Source organism: Triticum urartu, chromosome 5 (genome assembly GCF_003073215.2).
Source record: "Triticum urartu cultivar G1812 chromosome 5, Tu2.1, whole genome shotgun sequence".
In the NCBI taxonomy this organism is placed as follows: domain Eukaryota; kingdom Viridiplantae; phylum Streptophyta; class Magnoliopsida; order Poales; family Poaceae; genus Triticum; species Triticum urartu.
In genome coordinates, this window is record NC_053026.1 from 518,169,318 (window position 1) to 518,189,363 (window position 20,046).

The window sequence follows — 20,046 nt, forward strand, 5'->3', positions numbered from 1 at the left end:
CACTTAGGATCCACCCTTTTGTACGAATGATATGACTCGTCCTTTTAATTTTCCGTGTTGCATATTTGAATGACAAATTATATGCACCATTTGCTTGCGAGCTATCTAGATTATTATTGGGTTAGGTTTTTTTTATGGAAGATTTCATTGTTTCCGTCTTCTGCCCCTAGAGAGTGCATCCAGCCCACTATTGGATTGAGACTGAGAAGGAGATTCTGTTTTTCCCTTGCCATGATGGTGATACTTGTTTGTGGAACTATTTTTGCAGCCACTTCACAGGCTGTGTGATAGAGATGGTTGTTGGAGTGATTTCAGTACCATCTCTAGTGTTTGTTCAGTTAGATCTTCAAGGATACTTCAGCTGGAAGCTCCTATGCTGCTCTCAAATTTCATGCGGATTTTATTAAGAATGGTCCATGTTTGTGACGAGCATATGCCATAGGTTGTGCTTGAACAAAGAGAGTGGAAAAGTTCCCATATTTCAGTACCATGTCTAGTACACCCTCTGTTCCAAAATATAAGACGTCTTGGCAGTTCAATTTAAACAGCCAAAACGTCTTATATTTAGAAAACAGGTAGCAGTTTGCTAGGTTTGCATCAGTTTTAGCATCTTCCATATTACTGTCAGTAGCTTGCATGCCTTCACTGGAGGAAGTTAAGAGGAATTTTTGTAATGGTCTTCTGTTGGAACCTGGCGACAAATTTTGCCAGACACCAGGATCTTGAGCGATGGAATGGAACAAGTATGTCAGGTCAGTACAATATGCCCTTTGTTACATACTACCAAATAACAATATTCTGCTGTCGGAAAAAAGGTTGTAGTCTTGTAGATCCAACTACAAAATTGTTCTTCACTTGTTTACTGGGGTATGTGCATACATCTATTTACACATTGCATCACAAGAAGGTTTACCCAAAAGGGGTGCATATATATACATCAAGAAAATCACTTCTCACTAGCTAAAATATAGCCATTGACTGGCCAAGACCCGTGCAAACCATGGCGATGCCACTCTGGTTGCTGCGTGGCATTACCACAGAGCTAAGGACGGCTCTCTCCACCTCCTCTGAAGGCTTTCTTTTAAGCAAGCATATCACATACGCCATCACCGCCGCGTTGCAAGGTACCGTGATCCTGTCTTCACTCGTGAACCCGAACTCGTCCTCCGACATCCTCAGGAGTTCCCCGAACACCGTTGTACTGAGGTACACCAGCGGGACCTCGAACCGCTCTCCACCGGTGGTGTAGACAACGCAGTGGCCCTTGTCTGCGATGGCCGATGCTCCCCGCAGGTCGGCGTCGTGGATCGCCCCCATCGTCGCTGGCCTCCGCTTCCTGAGGGCTGCCATCTGCTGCCACTTCTTTGCCTGCTGAACTAGGCTCCTAGGACTTATCATGGTGTATTTTTTCTGATGAGATGCCCTTTTGCGTAAATGTGTGTTGGTACTTGATGTTTTTGGGTGGTGTGAAGACGCTTGTGTGCTAGTTCCATGTATTTATAGGATAGCAAGGGAACACTGCAGCCTTATGTTTGTCCTATGGCTATGGGTGTGTAACTATCAATATGACTAGTTGCCAGAGACAAAGTCTTGGTGTTATCCTCCAAGGTAGCTACTTGCTCTGCATGATTGAGCCTGATACCCGCTTTTCATCCTAGTCTGCACTTTTCGTCCAATCTGGTTATCCTTTTCTTGGTCCAGTCTATGTCAGTCTTATTCTTCCATTATGGCAGTCTGCCTCATGCTGCTTGGTTTTACATTCGTAACCGGTTGCATTGGTTCTGAATCTTCTGATTACCAGATGTTTACTTCAATGAGCTTGTTTGTTTGTATACGTTTTCTTCTAACGTTGTTTTCAGAAAAACGATCTACTCTTGACCAATAAACATGCTAGCACATGGTTCCCAACCGGTGCATAATTCAAATTGTTTGTTTGTAGTACAAAGCCTTGGCCATTTCTCTGGGCTAATTCAACTTGTTGATGTGAGATATAGGAAAGTGAACCAATAAAAACACTGTTTATTGAACCTTAGTGTTTTACTGGATCTATAAATCTGAGGGCTTGTCCACTAATCAGATTCCTTTTTTTGGGACACTCATTTGTAACTAGTGAATAATCCACTTTGTTTCTAGTACCAGATTCCCTGTGATGTGTAGTCCACAGATTCTATCTGCGTTTATCTTGCTTTATTAACCACTTCCTTACTTTCTGCCATAGCTATAATCTCAGCAACTGCTTCCTCCAGATTCCATGTGGTCTACATCAATGGTTTCTTCCTCCATTTTTCTTCTCCCGGTGGACCATTCATGCCATTTATTTAGCTTTCTTTTGTAGACATTGTTTTCTAGATTCAGTCAAAATCCAGCGGCCATAGTACCTTCTCTAACTCACTAGTGTTCCGTGTTTTTTTTTCTTTAAACAGAACTCTATGTTTTTTAGTATGAGTTTTATTTGTGGTCATCGCTGACAGTATTTTCAACACATGCTTTATGGAGTATCTATTTTGAAGAGTCAATTAACATGCTTGTATTTGCTTAGCTAGTGCTGAACTAATAAGTAACTTTATGATCTTTCTAACAAGACCACTTCATTAGTGTAGCTGCAAGCTGATGCTGTACTATGTATGACACAGAGAACCGCATGGATGATAGATCATGAAACTATGCATGGCAATTTTTATCTGTTTTCCGTATGGAAAAGCCGAAAAGAGAACCTCTAAAACTATGTATGCTGTACTATTTATTTTCTGTGGTAAAGGTGCGTTTGCAACTTGCAGGCAGTGGATGTTATTTTATTATCAGAAAGTTATGTTATTCAGAGGAGCAGAAAGGGACATAATTAGCTTAACAAACGGCTCATGTGTATTCTTGAGCAACCAAAGAGCTAATGCGGAATTAATAATGCCCGTGTTAGATAGCATGATATTGATATGATATACTTTAATCTTTCTTTTGTACAGTTCACATTTAGTCGTATTTTGTTATGAGGTTCAACAAATAAAAGCAATGTTTGTTTAACCTACTGCTTATAGTTTTAAGCAACTGCCAATTTTTAGTTCCAGATTCCCTGTGGTCTGCGTCAATGGTTTCTTCCTCCATTTTAGTATTTCTCTAGATGGACCACTCGAGCCTCCGTGTGCCCATTTATTTGGTTGAAATGTAGCTTTCTTTAGACATTGTTTTCTTGATCCAGTCAAACTCCAGCAGCTACTTCCTATCTCACAAGAGTTACCTGTTCATTTCCTCGAAAAAGAGTTTATTGAACACATGCTTGATTTTGTATCCACTTTGAATAGTCAATTAACATGCGTGTATATTTTTAGCTGGTATTGTATATTACCTGACTAATAAACAGCTTAATGATATTTGTAACAGGAACACGTCAGAAGTGTAGCTGCTGCTGTGCTATGTATAATAACAACATAAGAGAATTGCATGTATAATAGATCATGAAACGATGGAGAATTTGGGTTGGCTGTCAATTGGCTCGAAATGATTACGTCGTTACAAGAAACTGCTGAAATCTTTCGGCCCCAGACATTTTTTATATTTTGACCCATTCCTTAACACAGATCAAGTGAGAAGGAAATTTTGTTATTCCTTGCCATGATGGTGATACTTGTTTGCGGAACCATTTTCACAGCCACTGCACAGGCTGTGTGATAGAGACGCTTGTCGCAATGATTTCAGACTTTCAGTAGTATGTCTACCCTAAAGGTTTGTTCAGTTAGCACTTTAAGGATACTTCAGCTGGAGTGAACCATGTCAGGTCAGATGCTTACTTATGTCATCCACTTTCCAATCTCTGCATGCCTCTCAAATAGACAGTTCCCACTCCGTGTAGATTAGTACTCCCTCTGTCCGGAAATACTCGTCGGAGGAATGGATGTATCTAGACGTATTTTAGTTCTAGATACATTCATTTTTATGCATTTCTCCGACAAGTATTTCCGGACGGAGAGAGTACTTTATTAGTTACTAAGAAACCAATAGCCTATTTGTAGATGTTCACTTACTAGGAAACTTTCTTCAGGTCAGTCAAGGAAAGGAGGCACGTTGATCACTTACTAGCCTATTTGTAAAAGAAACTTTGTTCACGTCAGTTACTAGGCTGTGCGCATGAAGAAACTGTAAAACCTGTATACAGTATTATTAGTCTGAAGCATGTTCAGTTAACTTGGTAACGAAGAAAATGTTCATCAGCAAGCTATATATATTAAAAACGTTCCATATTATTACAAATTAACCTATAGATAGTTCAATCAAATCAGATGCCCCTGTCTTATATCATTTGTTCAAGTCAGTCAAGGAAAGGAGGCACGTTGGTTTTCTTAGACAGAAAATGGTGTTTCATTCAGCAACTATCATAATATAAATGAAGTTTGAGGCATATCTGGAGTTTGTGGTTCATTTTGCTTGCTCTTTTACAACAGATTTTAGTCCTAAAGGTAGGTTCTAACACCCCAGACGGCACTCCTCGGGAAAGAAAGTTGTCCTCTCGACAGAGCATCACTCAGTGAAACTTTGATGGCTAACCTTCAGCTTCATAACAGCACATCTTTTGGCCAGTTATTTAAATACAACACTACTAGACAGTCCCAAGAATTCTTTCTTGTCATCAACGTGATATTTTTCCCAGTGAATCCATCTCTCATCGCACATACATTCATTAATATATTATTAGATGATAAATATTTTAGAGGTTCACTGTATATGTAATGCACAAATTTGGATTCCGTAGAACTTTGTGTGTGGTGAAAGGTATATATACGTCTACTTAAATCATTAGAACACCTGTTGAATATATGTTCGTCCGTGCAGCATACCAAATTACTTATTTTCCAGGAAAAAAAACTTCTGTGTAGTGTGATGCTTAATAGCCTTTCCTGTATATGTACAAACTGCAAGAGATACGTACAGTTCCTGACCTGTGAATGACTGTTTAGTGCTGTTGGTTCTTTCTACTTCAAAGGTACATGCATCTACAAGTTCTTTGTAGTTCAAATGGAGTAGCGTGTATAATAATAATTATTATGTAGAACTGTTAATTCAGTTACATGTGCCCTTTGCGGGAGTGAAAATTGAAAACCTCTGTGGAGCAGATTAGATAAACAAATAGTTAATTATGTAATTGTAATTGGCCATCAGCGATGGTTCAACCATTATTCCATACTAACATTTATGTGATATTTGATCTTAAAACTCTCTTTTGATCTACTACTTGCTATAGATTGGCCTAATTTCACTGCAACCAAAAAAGGAGTTTGCCATGATACATTAACTTTCTATCTGCTTTCACCTTTCTAATGATTTTCTTGCTCTGAAATGTGTTTATTCAGCATGAGCTCCAGATGGAGATTTGACATTGTGGACCATTTAATGGACACAACAACGACACAAATATATGAGGAACAAGAATGCATCTGTGTAGAGTATGGTCATAATCCTCAAGTTGAGAAGCCAATGGAGACAGCTACACATGTTCCTCCTTTTGTGAGGAGCAATAGAGAAGATAATGTGGAGAGGGTTTTATCTGTACTATCCAGACATAGGTATATCTTTTTTCAAGGTAGCCGAGCAAGCATACTGGCTACAACATTCCATGTACATGCATAATATAATCACGAATCACAATCACATTGTGCTCATTGTCCAATGTGTTGTCCCGGCTAGTATATCATGTTCGTTGGTAGTTACAATATGTTTCACCTAGACGAAGCTTCATTGTATATCTGAAATTTAAATCACATCACACTTTCAGTTATGGTTCAACAGACACTAGCAAAACTCACATGTATTGAATACCCAATGTATAAATTAACAATGTTAAGGCTTCAGACAAACAAGAATATTTTTTTGCGAGAACTAACCAGATAACTTGGTAATAGAAAAGAGCATGATTGCTATATATGTTCCCAAAAATCTCAACACAGAAGAAAGAGAATTATTTTCTTTGGGCGTTTCACATGACATAGTTCGAGAGAGATTGAGAACGGAGGACGGAGATAGACAAACTGTTGTGGTTGCAATGCTTAATTCCTATGTTAAGTGTGATTATGCCTCACATATGTAGCTTATAAATTAATCAATTTACACATGTTTAGTTGGCATTCATGCTTTCTTTTTTTGTTGGTTTGTCGGTTATATCGTGACAATAAATGTAACTACTAAAGAATAAATGAAAAATGTGAAAGCAAAGTTGATCAAGCAGGCACTGATCAACAACTACTATCTTGCAAATTTATACTTTCAATATTTACCTCATGAAGTTTGGAAAAAAGCTAGCCCGTGCAGCAGCATGGGATGATGACTAGTAGTTCCTAATATTACAACGTCCAAATGAACAGGCGCAGCAACGCGTGCCTTCAATTCTCTAGTACATAAGCATTAATTAGCTAGTAATTAGTTGGTGATTGTGTATAGCCCTGTGCTCATTAATGTAGTACAATCCATTATCAGTTGATCTCAACAATTGTATCATTGCTTGGACGCAGGTAGCTTCATGGGGCCATGGGGGCCATTGCCCCCCTCCCCCTACTCTAGGAAAACTCGCACCCCTAATATTATTAGGCTTGAAATATCAAAGATTTCTCAAAGTTCATGCATAACTTAACTTCTTCGCTCCCTCAACTCTGATTTGCCCCCTCAACAATCTTCATCCACCTTGCATGCGCAGTGCAAAGAAGATGGCTAGCTTCTTCTTCGTCCACGATACTTGGGGTGGTCTGGTACTGCTGGTGGCGCAATGCGGGCTCACCCTCGCGTCCATCGTCATCATGATCAATCCCATAGGACACCGAGTGCCAACTTTGTAACTACCTATGAACTGCACAAAGCCTCTAATAATTAGGGCCCCTCTAATTGGTAGTAGTTTTTTGCCAGCAAATTGCCCCTCCGTTCAAATTTGAACTTAAACTACATCAATTATTTCTGAATGAAGGGAGTTAGCTAATAATTAGTAATGTCACTGAAAGAAGACGAAACAACCGTTATTTGTGGTTTCAATGAAGACCAATGATCTTAGTTAGCTACGAAATTTTTATTTTGTACTGATTATAGTTATAAAGGTAGTTATTCATGATGTGTTCATTTTCGAATCATGTTCTGCAGCTTCCTGAATTCTATGATGATGTTCCATGCTCTGTAGAATTTCATCCAGGCGGGATTTCACCTCTACTTCGCGTGGAGGAAGGAGGAGCTTCACAGCCTTAGCACCGCATGGCTGTTTACCTTTGTTGATGCGGTTAGTTCATTTTATTTTGGGGGTTTTATATATACTAACAAATCGTAGTATACCAAGTATCATAAAAAGATTAGAATGCCGAAATAGCACACCTTAGACATTTAATTATTATTATTTACTTAAAAACAGTACAAACATTTTGTTTTGAAAGCTGGTGGAAATAAAATTACAACCAGTTTAGAAGAAAATAATCATAGTAATTGACGTTAGATGTTAATTAAATACAGATGGTGAGTGCTCCAAAGGAACGTAGAAAGCATGTCTATGTGACGGTGCTCACATATATAAGCGTTAATTAGCTCGTGGTTATGTATAGCCATGTGCTCATTAATGTAGTACAATCCATTATCAGTTGATCTCAACAATCGTATCATTGCTTGTACGCATGGGTGGAGCTTCATGGGGCCAAGGGGGCCATTGCCCCCCTACTCTAGAAAAACTTTTAAGTGTATCCCTAATATTATTAGGCTTGAATATCAAAGATTTCTTAGAGTTCATGCATAACTTAACTTCTTCGCCCCCTTAACTCTGATTTTCCCCCTCAACAATCTTCATGAAGCTCATACATGTGAGAAAGTGAGTGCTCCAGGGTACGTAGAAAGCAAGTAGAGGAGTTTGCAGCAGCGCGATCAATTAGCCGAAGCCAGGCTTGCATACGGAACACAAATGGCTGCCCTCTACTTTTTTTTCCTGGGCCATGGCCTTCCTCTTCTAGATGGGCCACCGTGTGCCATGGGCGTTTAGGTTGCTATAGGTTGTGAGTGTATAGAACAAGGCATTGCTCCTGGCCCTGCACTTGCAGAGACTGTAAGTGCATCTAGTGCCACTTAGTGATTTTGGTGTATTGAAGACTTATAGGTTAAGGGACTAATGTGTTTATGAGTGTACACAGGTCTATAAGTCTATGAGGAGTTTGATATTTATAGAGAAAGTCGACCCCTAAAAATAAAGTTCTTCGACTGAAGACTTTGGATTTCTGAAGACTTTCTAAAGACTTTGAAAGTGAAGAAATTGGTGTAACCTTGAAGATTTGGTATTCATTCGAGGAACATGGAGCGTGAAGACTTTTGTTTTCATAGTTTCATTTTCTATTTTTTGAGTCATAGGAAACACCGTACTATTAAAGGGGGTCGAGGAAATATTAAGGAAAAATTTCCAAGTGATGCTCAACTCAAAATCCTACACCTACCAATCCTTTCGAGTGAAGCCATTGGAAATCTCATACAGTTCAGTCAATTTCTTCAGTGACAGAGACGAAGTTCTTCTGGTCTCTGAGGAATTTGTCCTGACTGAGGAGTTAGAAATTCGCCAGTGTGGATTGCCTACACAGTGAGGAACATGATAGCCCTGAGGAATTTGATACTCAAATTTCCGACCGTTGTTGTGCCTTGTGCCAGCTGTCCCAAATTATCTACCCACCTAACGGTCATATCATTGAAGGACATTTATGTCTTATCATGTCGGGCTGCTCCCTAGGCTATAAATAGCCTCCCTACAACCACTAGCTGGTAGGCTGCTCCGAGAGAAACTGACACTTGTCATCTGAGAGCATCCCATCCTCCGAGGACTTTGAGCGAAAATCATCGAGTGAGGAAAACCCAAACCCAAACACCTACAAACCCAAAGTGATTGAGCATCACTAGAGAGATTGATCCTGCGTGGATCCGATGCTTGTTACCTTTGAAGACTGTGCTTCTTCCAGACGGTTAGGCGTCATGGTCTAGAGCATCCAAGAGGAAATTGTGGATCGCCGAGTGACCGAGTCTATGAAGGTTTGGAAGTCACCTGAAGACTTACCACGAGTGATTGGGCGAGGTCTGTGTGACCTTAGCTCAAGGAGAATACGGTGAGGACTGTGTGTCCGGGACTATGTGTCCTCAGGTTTAAATACCTAGCCGCTCCAACCAGACGTACAACTGAGACAGCAGTTGGAACTAGTCTACCAAATCATTTTCTTCACCAAGCTTACTGGTTCTATTTCCTCAACTCTTTCATTTCCTCATAACTGTGTTGTGCACTTGTTCATATCTGTGTTTGAAGACTTTGACTGAAGACTTTCTCAAATTTCCTCAGATCAATTACTTCAGTCTGTTTGTCTTCATCCTGTGCTATCCTGTGTTTACGCTTTCTGTACTCTGTGCTTGTCTTCATTTTATCATGATGACCATGCTTGTGTTCTGTTATGTTTACTTTTGAGTATTTATTCCGCTGCAAGTAGTTCTTCGCTAAGGAATTTCCTCTCCCGCAAATTCATCAGTGAAGAATTCATAAAAATCACCTATTCACCCCCCTTCTAGTCGATATAACGCACTTTCAATTGGTATCAGATCAAGGTACTCCCTTGTTCTGTGTGATTTTGGTTTAACCGCCTGGAGTTTTTAGTTATGTCGACCACAGGAATGAAGACCGTGTCATGCCCCATCTTTGACGGTCTCGAGTATCCCAAGTGGAAGGCCATGATGAAGAAGCATCTCATGGAGATGAACAGTGAGCTGTGGACCATCACTGAGATTGGTCTTACCGATCTGTGCAAGTTGGCAGAAGCTGATGACATTCACAAGTTCACCCTTCTCAACCTCACGGCGAAGGACGTCATCTGCTCCTGTCTGTCTCAAAATCAGTTCAGGAACATCATGCATCTCGATCATGCGAAGCTTATCTGGGACCGTCTCTCTGAGGTCTATGAAGGTCATCGAACCCGTCATGATCCTTGGTTTGAGAACTTCAAGGAATCTCTCAAAGCGATGACATTCGAACCAGAATCATCATCTTCTACACTATGCCTTATGGCAAAAGATGCGAAGGTAACTGAATGCTATCTATCTGAATCCAGTGATGATGAATCTGGCGATGAATTTGGACCCAGCTATGTCAAACTTGCTTCCCTTGCCACTAAACAACAAAGAGCTTTGGAAAAAGTTCAATACATGCTAAATAAGAGCGATGATATGTTGGGTGAAGAAATGGATCAGTCGAAAGCTTTGGTTGAGAGTCTTCAGAGACTTCAGTCTAGGTTTGTCAACCTTTAAGGTCATCATAACACTCTCTTATCTGATCATGAGAAGCTTTCTTATGAATTTCTTCAAAGAAAGAAAGATCTTGAGAAGCTAAGAGTGAGTTATGAAGATCTTCAGAAGGAGTGTGATTCATTACTTGCTCAACAAATCAGCGCTTCTCAGGAAGAATTTGTTCCTCCATGTTTGAAATGCATTGAACGTGTATCTGCTAATTCTTCACCTGAATGTTCAAATGCTTCTAACGCTACAAATTCTTCAACTATCTCTGCTATCACTAATTCCTCATCTGAGGACATTGCTAGTATCACTGATGATGCAAGGCTAAAGGAATTGTATATGACAGGCATGTACAAAAGCCTCAAAGGACATCAGACTCTTTGTGATGTACTTAAAAAGCAGATCCTCAACATGAACCCTAGGAAAGAGGGTATTGCCTTTGAGAGGAAACTCAATGCTGATGGTACATATTGGAAGCCTGAGCAGTACCCCAAAACCTCATGGGTTGCTGCAAAGGGACCTCCAGTTGATCCATCTAATTTATCTGGCTTTACATGCGAATCTCCTCATTCTTCTGATGAGTCATTTGACTCCAACTATAAACTGTTCAAAAATCAGAATGGTGAAGTATTTGCTAGATATGTTGGCACTAACTGCAGGAACGGTTCCCCTATGAAGAAAATTTGGGTTCCCAAAAGGTGCCTTGAAAGTCTTCAGGTGAATGTCCTCATGACACCACCTGTGAAGAATAGGAACCCCAGATCAAATTTCTCATATGGACCAAATTCTTCATATGGATCCAAGTCCTCATACGGACCAAATTCCTCACGTGGATCAAATTCCTCAAAAGGATCAAAGTTCTCATATGATCATCATCGTGCTAACCCCTCTATTTTCCAGGGAAGAGCTAAGGGCTATGAATATGAGCATTATTCTTCTAACCATTATGTTTATAAGTCCTCGAAGAATTTCTCTGCTTATTCATATGCTTACCCTAATGAAGGAAATATGCCCTAGAGGCAATAATAAAGTTATTATTTATTTCCTTATTTCATGATAAATGTTTATTATTCATGCTAGAATTGTATTAACCGAAAACATGATATATGTGTGAATACATAGACAAACAGAGTGTCACTAGTATGCCTCTACTTGACTAGCTCATTGATCAAAGATGGTTATGTTTCCTAGCCATAGACATGAGTTGTCATTTGATTAACGGGATCACATCATTAGGAGAATGATGTGATTGACATGACCCATTCCATTAGCTTAGCACCCGATCGTTTAGTATGTTGCTATTGCTTTCTTCATGACTTATACATGTTCCTATGACTATGAGACTATGCAACTCCCGTTTACCGGAGGAACACTTTGTGTGCTACCAAACGTCACAACGTAACTGGGTGATTATAAAGGAGCTCTACAGGTGTCTTCGAAGGTACATGTTGGGTTGGCGTATTTCAAGATTAGGATTTGTCACTCCGATTGTCGGAGAGGTATCTCTGGGCCCTCTCGGTAATGCACATCACTTAAGCCTTGCAAGCAATGTAACTAATGAGTTAGTTGCGAGATGATGTATTACGAAACGAGTAAAGAGACTTGCCAGTAACGAGATTGAACTAGGTATTGGATACCGACGATCGAATCTCGGGCAAGTAACATACCGATGACAAAGGGAACAACGTATGTTGTTATGCGGTCTGACCGATAAAGATCTTCGTAGAATATGTAGGAGCTAATATGGGCATCCAGGTCCCGCTATTGGTTATTGACCGGAGACATGTCTCGGTGATGTCTACATTGTTCTCGAACCCGTAGGGTCCGCACGCTTAAGGTTTCGATGAAAGTTATATTATGAGTTTATACGTTTTGATGTATCGAAGGTTGTTCGGAGTCTCGGATGTGATCACGGACATGACAAGGAGTCTCGAAATGGTCGAGACATAAAGATTGATATATTGGAAGCCTATGTTTGGATATCGGAAGTGTTCCGGGTGAAATCGGGATTTTACCGGAGTACCGGGAGGTTACCGGAACCCCCCGGGAGCTATATGAGCCTTAGTGGAAAAGAGAAGGGGCAGCCTAAGATGGGCCGCGCGCCCCTCCCCTCCCTTGGTCCGAATAGGACAAGGAGAGGGGGTCGGCCCCCCTCTCTCTTTCCCCACTCCGCGAATCCTATTCCAACTAGGATTGGGGGGGGGGGAATCCTACTCCCAGAGGGAGTAGGACTCCTCCTGGCGCGCCTCTCCTAGGCCGGCCGCACCCCCCCCTTGATCCTTTATATACGGAGGCAGGGGCACCCCAGAGGAACACAAGTTGGTCCACGTGATCATATTCTTAGCCGTGTGCGGCGCCCCCTGCCACCATAGTCCTCGATAATATTGTAGCGGTGCTTAGGCGAAGCCCTGCGACAGTAGTACATCAAGATCGTCACCACGCCGTTGTGCTGACGGAACTCTTCCCCGACACTTTGCTGGATCAGAGTCCGGGGATCGTCATCGAGCTGAACGTGTGCTAAAACTCGGAGGTGCCATAGTTTCGGTGCTTGATCGGTCGGGCCGTGGAGACGTACGACTACATCAACCAAACGCTTCCGTTGTCGATCTACAAGGGTACGTAGATCACACTCTCCCCTCTCGTTGCTATGCATCACCATGATCTTGCGTGTGCATAGGAAATTTTTTTGAAATTACTACGTTCCCCAACAGTGGCATCCGAGCCTAGGTTTTATGTGTTGATGTTATATGCACGAGTAGAACACAAGTGAGTTGTGGGCGATATAAGTCATACTGCTTACCAGCATGTCATACTTTGGTTCGGCGGTATTGTTGGATGAAGCGGCCCGGATCGACATTACGCGTACGCTTACGCGAGACCGGTTCTCCCGACGTGCTTTGCACATAGGTGGCTTGCGGGTGACAGTTTCTCCAACTTTAGTTGAACCGAGTGTGGCTACGCCCGGTCCTTGCGAAGGTTAAAACAGCACCAACTTGACAAACTATCGTTGTGGTTTTGATGCTAGGTAAGATTGGTTCTTGCTTAAGCCCGTAGCAGCCACGTAAAACTTGCAACAACAAAGTAGAGGACGTCTAACTTGTTTTTGCAGGGCATGTTGTGATGTGATATGGTCAAGACATGATGCTAAATTTTATTGTATGAGATGATCATGTTTTGTAACCGAGTTATCGGCAATTGGCAGGAGCCATATGGTTGTCGCTTTATTGTATGCAATGCAATCGCGCTGTAATGCTTTACTTTATCACTAAGCGGTAGCGATAGTCGTGGAAGCATAAGATTGGCGAGACGACAACGATGCTACGATGGAGATCAAGGTGTCGCGTCGGAGAAGATGGTGATCATGACGGTGCTTCGGAGATGGAGATCACAGGCACAAGATGATGATGGCCATATCATATCACTTGTATTGATTGCATGTGATGTTTATCTTTTATGCATCTTATCTTGCTTTGATTGACGGTAGAATTTTAAGATGATCTCTCACTAATTATCAAGAAGTGTTCTCCCTGAGTATGCACCATTGCCAAAGTTCGTCGTGCCCAGACACCACGTGATGATCGGGTGTGATAAGCTCTACGTCCATCTACAACGGGTGCAAGCCAGTTTTGCACACGCAGAATACTCTGGTTAAACTTGACGAGCCTAGCATATGCAGATATGGCCTCGGAACACGGAGACCGAAAGGTCGAGCGTGAATCATATAGTAGATATGATCAACATAGTGATGTTCACCATTGAAAGCTACTCCATTTCACGTGATGATCGGTTATGGTTTAGTTGATTTGGATCACGTGATCACTTAGAGGATTAGAGGGATGTCTATCTAAGTGGGAGTTCTTAAGTAATATGATTAATTGAACTTTAATTTATCATGAACTTAGTCCTGGTAGTATTAGCATATCTATGTTGTAGATCAATAACTCGCGTTGTTGCTTCCCTGTGTTTATTTTGATATGTTCCTAGAGAAAATTGTGTTGAAAGATGTTAGTAGCAATGATGCGGATTGGATCCGTGATCTGAGTTTTATCCTCATTGCTGCACAGAAGAATTATGTCCTTGATGCACCGCTGGGTGACAGACCTATTGCAGGAGCAGATGCAGACGTTATGAACGTTTGGCTAGCTCAATATGATGACTACTTGATAGTTTAGTGCACCATGCTTAACGGCTTAGAATCGGGACTTCAAAGACGTTTTGAACATCATGGACCATATGAGATGTTCCAAGAGTTGAAGTTAATATTTCAAGCAAATACCCGAGTTGAGAGATATGAAGTCTCCAACAAGTTCTATAGCTAAAAGATGGAGGAGAATCGCTCACTAGTGAGCATGTGCTCAGATTGTCTGGGTACTACAATCGCTTGAATCAAGTGGGAGTTAATCTTCCAGATAAGATAGTGATTGACAGAATTCTCTAGTCACCATTACCAAGTTAGTAGAACTTCATGATGAACTATGATATGCAAGGGATAACGGAAACAACTCCCAAGCTCTTCGTGATGCTGAAATCAACGAAGGTAGAAATCAAGAAAAACATCAAGTGTTGATGGTTGACAAGACCACTAGTTTCAAGAAAAGGGCAAAAGGGAAGAAGGGGAACTTCAAGAAGAACGGCAAGCAAGTTGCTGCTCAAGTGAAGAAGCCCAAGTCTGGTCCTAAGCCTGAGACTAAGTGCTTCTACTACAAAGGGACTAGTCACTGGAAGCGGAACTGCCCCAAGTATTTGGCGGATAAGAAGGATGGCAAAGTGAACAAAAGTATATTTGATATACATGTTATTGATGTGAACTTTACTAGTGTTTATAGCAACCCCTCAGTACTTGATACTGGTTCAGTTGCTAAGAGTAGTAACTCGAAACAGGAGTTGCAGAATAAACAGAAACTAGTCAAGGGTGAAGTGACGATGTGTGTTGGAAGTAGTTCCAAGATTGATATGATCATCATCGCACACTCCCCTATACTTTCGGGATTAGTGTTGAACCTAAATAAGTGTTATTTGGTGTTTGCGTTGAGCATGCATATGATTTGATCATATTTATTGCAATACGGTTATTCATTTAAGTAAGAGAATAAATTGTTGTTCTGTTTACATGAATAAAACCTTATATGGTCACACACCCAATGAAAATGGTTTGTTGGATCTCGATCATAGTGATACACATATTCATAATATTGAAACCAAAAGATGCAAAGTTAATAATGATAATGCAACTTATTTGTGGCACTGCCGTTTAGGTCATATTGGTGTAAAGTGCATGAAGAAACTCCATGTTGATGGGCTTTTGGAATCACTTGATTATGAATCACTTGATGCTTGCGAACCATGCCTCATGGGCAAAATGACTAAGACTCCGTTCTCCGGAACAGTGGAGCAAGCAACTGACTTATTGGAAATAATACATACTGATGTATGCGATCCGATGAGTGTTAAGGCTCGCGGCGGGTATCGTTATTTTCTGACCTTCACAGATGATTTGAGCAGATATGGGTATATCTACTTGATGAAACATAAGTCTGAAACATTTGAAAGGTTCAAAGAATTTCATAGTGAAGTGGAAAATCATCGTGACAAGAAAATAAGGTTTCTACGATCTGATCACGGAGACAAATATTTGAGTTACGAGTTTGGTCTTCAATTAAAACAATGTGGAATAGTTTCACAAATTCGTGCCACCTGGAACACCACAGCATAATGGTGTGTCCGAACGTCATAACCGTACTTTATTGGATATAGTATAATCTATGATGTTTCTTACCGATTTACCACTATCGTTTTGGGGTCATGCATTAGAGACAGCTGCATTCACGTTAAATAGGGCACCATCAAAATCCGTTGAGACGACGCCTTATGAATTGTGGTTTAGCAAGAAACCAAAGTTGTCGTTTCTTAAAGTTTGGGCTTGCGATGCTTATAAGAAAAGGTTTCATCATGATAAGCTCAAAACCAAATCAGAGAAATGTGTCTTCATAGGATACCCAAAGGAGACAGTTGGGTACACCTTCTATCACAGATCCAAAGGCAAGATATTCGTTGCTGAGAATGGATACTTTCTAGAGAAGGAGTTTCTCTCGAAAGAAGTGAGTGGGAGGAAAGTAGAACTTGATGAGGTAAATGTACCTGCTCCCTTATTGGAAAGTAGTTCATCACAGAAATCTGTTTCTGTGACACCTACACCAATTAGTGAGGAAGCTAATGATATTGATCATGAAACTTCAGATCAAGTTACTACCGAATCTCGTAGGTAAACCAGAGTGAGATCCGCACCAGAGTGGTACGGTAATCCTGTTCTAGAAGTCATGTTACTAGACCATGACGAACTTGCGAACTATGAGGAAGCGATGATGAGCCCAGATTCCGCGAAATGGTTTGAGTCCATAAAATCTGAGATATGATCCATGTATGAGAACAAAGTATGGACTTTGATGGATTTGCCCGATGATCGGCAAGCCATAGAAAATAAATGGATCTTCAAGAGGAAGACAGGCGTTGATAGTAGTGTTACTATCTACAAAGCTAGAATTGTCGCAAAAGGTTTTCGACAAGTTCAAGGTGTTGACTACGATGAGAGTTTCTCACTCGTATCTATGCTTAAGTCTGTCCGAATCATGTTAGTAATTGCCGCATTTTATGAAATCCGGCAAATGGATAAAACAAAACTGCATTCCTTAATGGATTTATTAAAGAAGAGTTGTATACGATGCAACTAGAAGGTTTTGTCAATCCTAAAGGTGTTAACAAAATATGCAAGCTCCAGCGATCCATCTATGGACTGGTGCAAGCATCTCGGAGTTGGAATATACGCTTTGATAAGTTGATCAAAGCATATAGTTTTATACAGACTTGCGGTAAAGCCTGTATTTACTAGAGCACTACAGCATTTCTGATAAGTATATGTGAATGACATATTGTTGATCGGAAATAATGTAGAATTATTCTGCAAAGCATAAATGAGTGTTTGAAAGGAGTTTTTCAAAGAAAGACCTCGGTGAAGCTGCTTACATATTGAGTATCAAGATCTATAGAGATAGATCAAGACGCTTGATAAGTTTTTTCAATGAGTACATATACCTTGACAAGATTTTCAAGTAGTTCAAAATGGAACAGTCAAAGAAAGAGTTCTTGCCTGTGTTACAAGGTGTGAAATTGAGTAAGACTCAAAACGCGACCACGACAGAAGATAGAAAGAGAATGAAAGTCATTCCATATGCCTTGGCCATAGGTTCTATGCTGTGTACCAGATCTATTATATACCCTACACTGATTTTGGCAAGGGAGTACAATAGTGATCTAGGAGTAGATCACTAGACAGCGGTCAAAATTATCCTTAGTGGAATAAGGATATGTTTCTCGATTATGGAGGTGACAAAAAGGTTCGTAGTAAAGGGTTACGTCGATGCAAGTTTTGACACTAATCTAGATGACTCTAAGTCTCAATCTAGATACATATTGAAAGTGGGAGCAATTAGCTAGAGTAGCTCCGAGCAGAGTATTGTTGACATAGAAATTTGCAAAATACATACGGATCTGAATGTGGCAGACCCGTTGACTAAACTTCTCTCACAAGCAAAACATGATCACACCTTAGTACTCTTTGGGTGTTAATCACATAGCGATGTGAACTAGATTATTGACTCTAGTAAGCCCTTTGAGTGTTGGTCACATAACGATGTGAACTATGGGTGTTAATCACATGATGATGTGAACTATTGGTGTAAAATCACATGGTGATGTGAACTAGATTATTGACTCTAGTGCAAGTGGGAGACTGAAGGAAATATGCCCTAGAGGCAATAATAAAGTTATTATTTATTTCCTTATTTCATGATAAATGTTTATTATTTATGCTAGAATTGTATTAACCGGAAACATGATATATGTGTGAATACATAGACAAACAGAGTGTCACTAGTATGCCTCTACTTGACTAGCTCGTTGATCAAAGATGGTTATGTTTCCTAGCCATAGACATGAGTTGTCATTTGATTAACGGGATCACATCATTAGGAGAATGATGTGATTGACATGACCCATTCCATTAGCTTAGCACCCGATCGTTTAGTATGTTGCTATTGCTTTCTTCATGACTTATACATGTTCCTATGACTATGAGATTATGCAACTCCCGTTTACCGGAGGAACACTTTGTGTGCTACCAAACGTCACAACGTAACTGGGTGATTATAAAGGAGCTCTACAGGTGTCTCCAAAGGTACATGTTGGGTTGGCATATTTCAAGATTAGGATTTGTCACTCTGATTGTCGGAGAGGTATCTCTGGGCCCTCTCGGTAATGCACATCACTTAAGCCTTGCAAGCAATGTAACTAATGAGTTAGTTGCGAGATGATGTATTACGAAACGAGTAAAGAGACTTGCCGGTAACGAGATTGAACTAGGTATTGGATACTGACGATCGAATCTCGGGAAAGTAACATACCGATGACAAAGGGAACAACGTATGTTGTTATGCGGTCTGACCGATAAAGATCTTCGTAGAATATGTAGGAGCCAATATGGGCATCCAGGTCCTGCTATTGGTTATTGACCGGAGACATGTCTCGGTCATTTCTACATTGTTCTCGAACCCGTAGGGTCCGCACGCTTAAGGTTTCGATGACAGTTATATTATGAGTTTATACGTTTTGATGTACCGAAGTTTGTTCGGAGTCCCGGATGTGATCACGGACATGACGAGGAGTCTCGAAATGGTTGAGACATAAAGATTGATATATTGGAAGCCTATGTTTGGATATCGGAAGTGTTTCGGGTGAAATCGGGATTTTACCGGAGTACCGGGAGGTTACCGGAACCCCCCGGGAGCTATATGGGCTTAGTGGGCCTTAGTGGAAAAGAGAAGGGGCAGCCTAAGATGGGCCGCGCGCCCCTCCCCTCCCTTGGTCCGAATAGGACAAGGAGAGGGGGCTCTTTTCCCCCCTCCGCGAATCCTATTCCAACTAGGATTGGGGGGGATCCTACTCCCAGAGGGAGTAGGACTCCTCCTGGCGCGCCTCTCCTAGGCCGGCCGCACCCCCCCTGATCCTTTATATACGGAGGCAGGGGCACCCCAGAGGAACACAAGTTGATCCACGTGATCATATTCTTAGCCGTGTGCGGTGCCCCCTGCCACCATAGTCCTTGATAATATTGTAGCGGTGCTTAGGCGAAGCCCTGCGACAGTAGTACATCAAGATCGTCACCACACCATCGTGCTGATGGAACTCTTCCCCGACACTTTGCTAGATCGGAGTCCGGGGATCGTCATCGAGCTGAACGTGTGCTAAAACTTGGAGGTGCCATAGTTTCGGTGCTTGATCGGTCGGGCCGTGGAGATGTACGACTACATCAACCAAACGCTTCCGTTGTCGATCTACAAGGGTACGTAGATCACACTCTCCCCTCTCGTTGCTATGCATCACCATGATCTTGCGTGTGCGTAGGAATTTTTTTGAAATTACTACGTTCCCCAACACCTAACTCCTCTTATGTGAAACGAAGTGGACTGTCTTCTATGCCACCTTTCTCGTATGGAGCTCGCAGAGTGATGAACTCTTTGCCACCCCTTCAGATGTGGGTGGTGAAGAAAAAGAACTAATTTATTCTGCAGGTTCAGGTCTCTAGACGTGCGTAAACATCTGAAGAATTTGCTGGAGACCTGAAATCGCCTAAAAGGACGCAGGCTAATCATGAAGAAATGAACTTTCATTTCTCACGTCCTCATATTGCTTTATCTGCTCTTTTACTTGATGAAATTGATCTGATGAAATTGATGG

The 20,046-nt window shown here is 41.2% G+C and overlaps 1 protein-coding gene across 1 annotated transcript; it reads right to left on the reverse strand.

Moving 5' to 3' along the window:
• Window positions 1–819: 819 nt before the first annotated feature.
• On the reverse strand, window positions 820–1,489 carry LOC125556533 (auxin-responsive protein SAUR36-like). The gene has a single exon (XM_048719250.1). It carries the CDS (start codon window positions 1,396–1,398, stop codon window positions 961–963), a length of 438 nt encoding a protein of 145 aa, XP_048575207.1. The 5' UTR covers window positions 1,399–1,489; the 3' UTR covers window positions 820–960.
• Window positions 1,490–20,046: the final 18,557 nt, after the last annotated feature.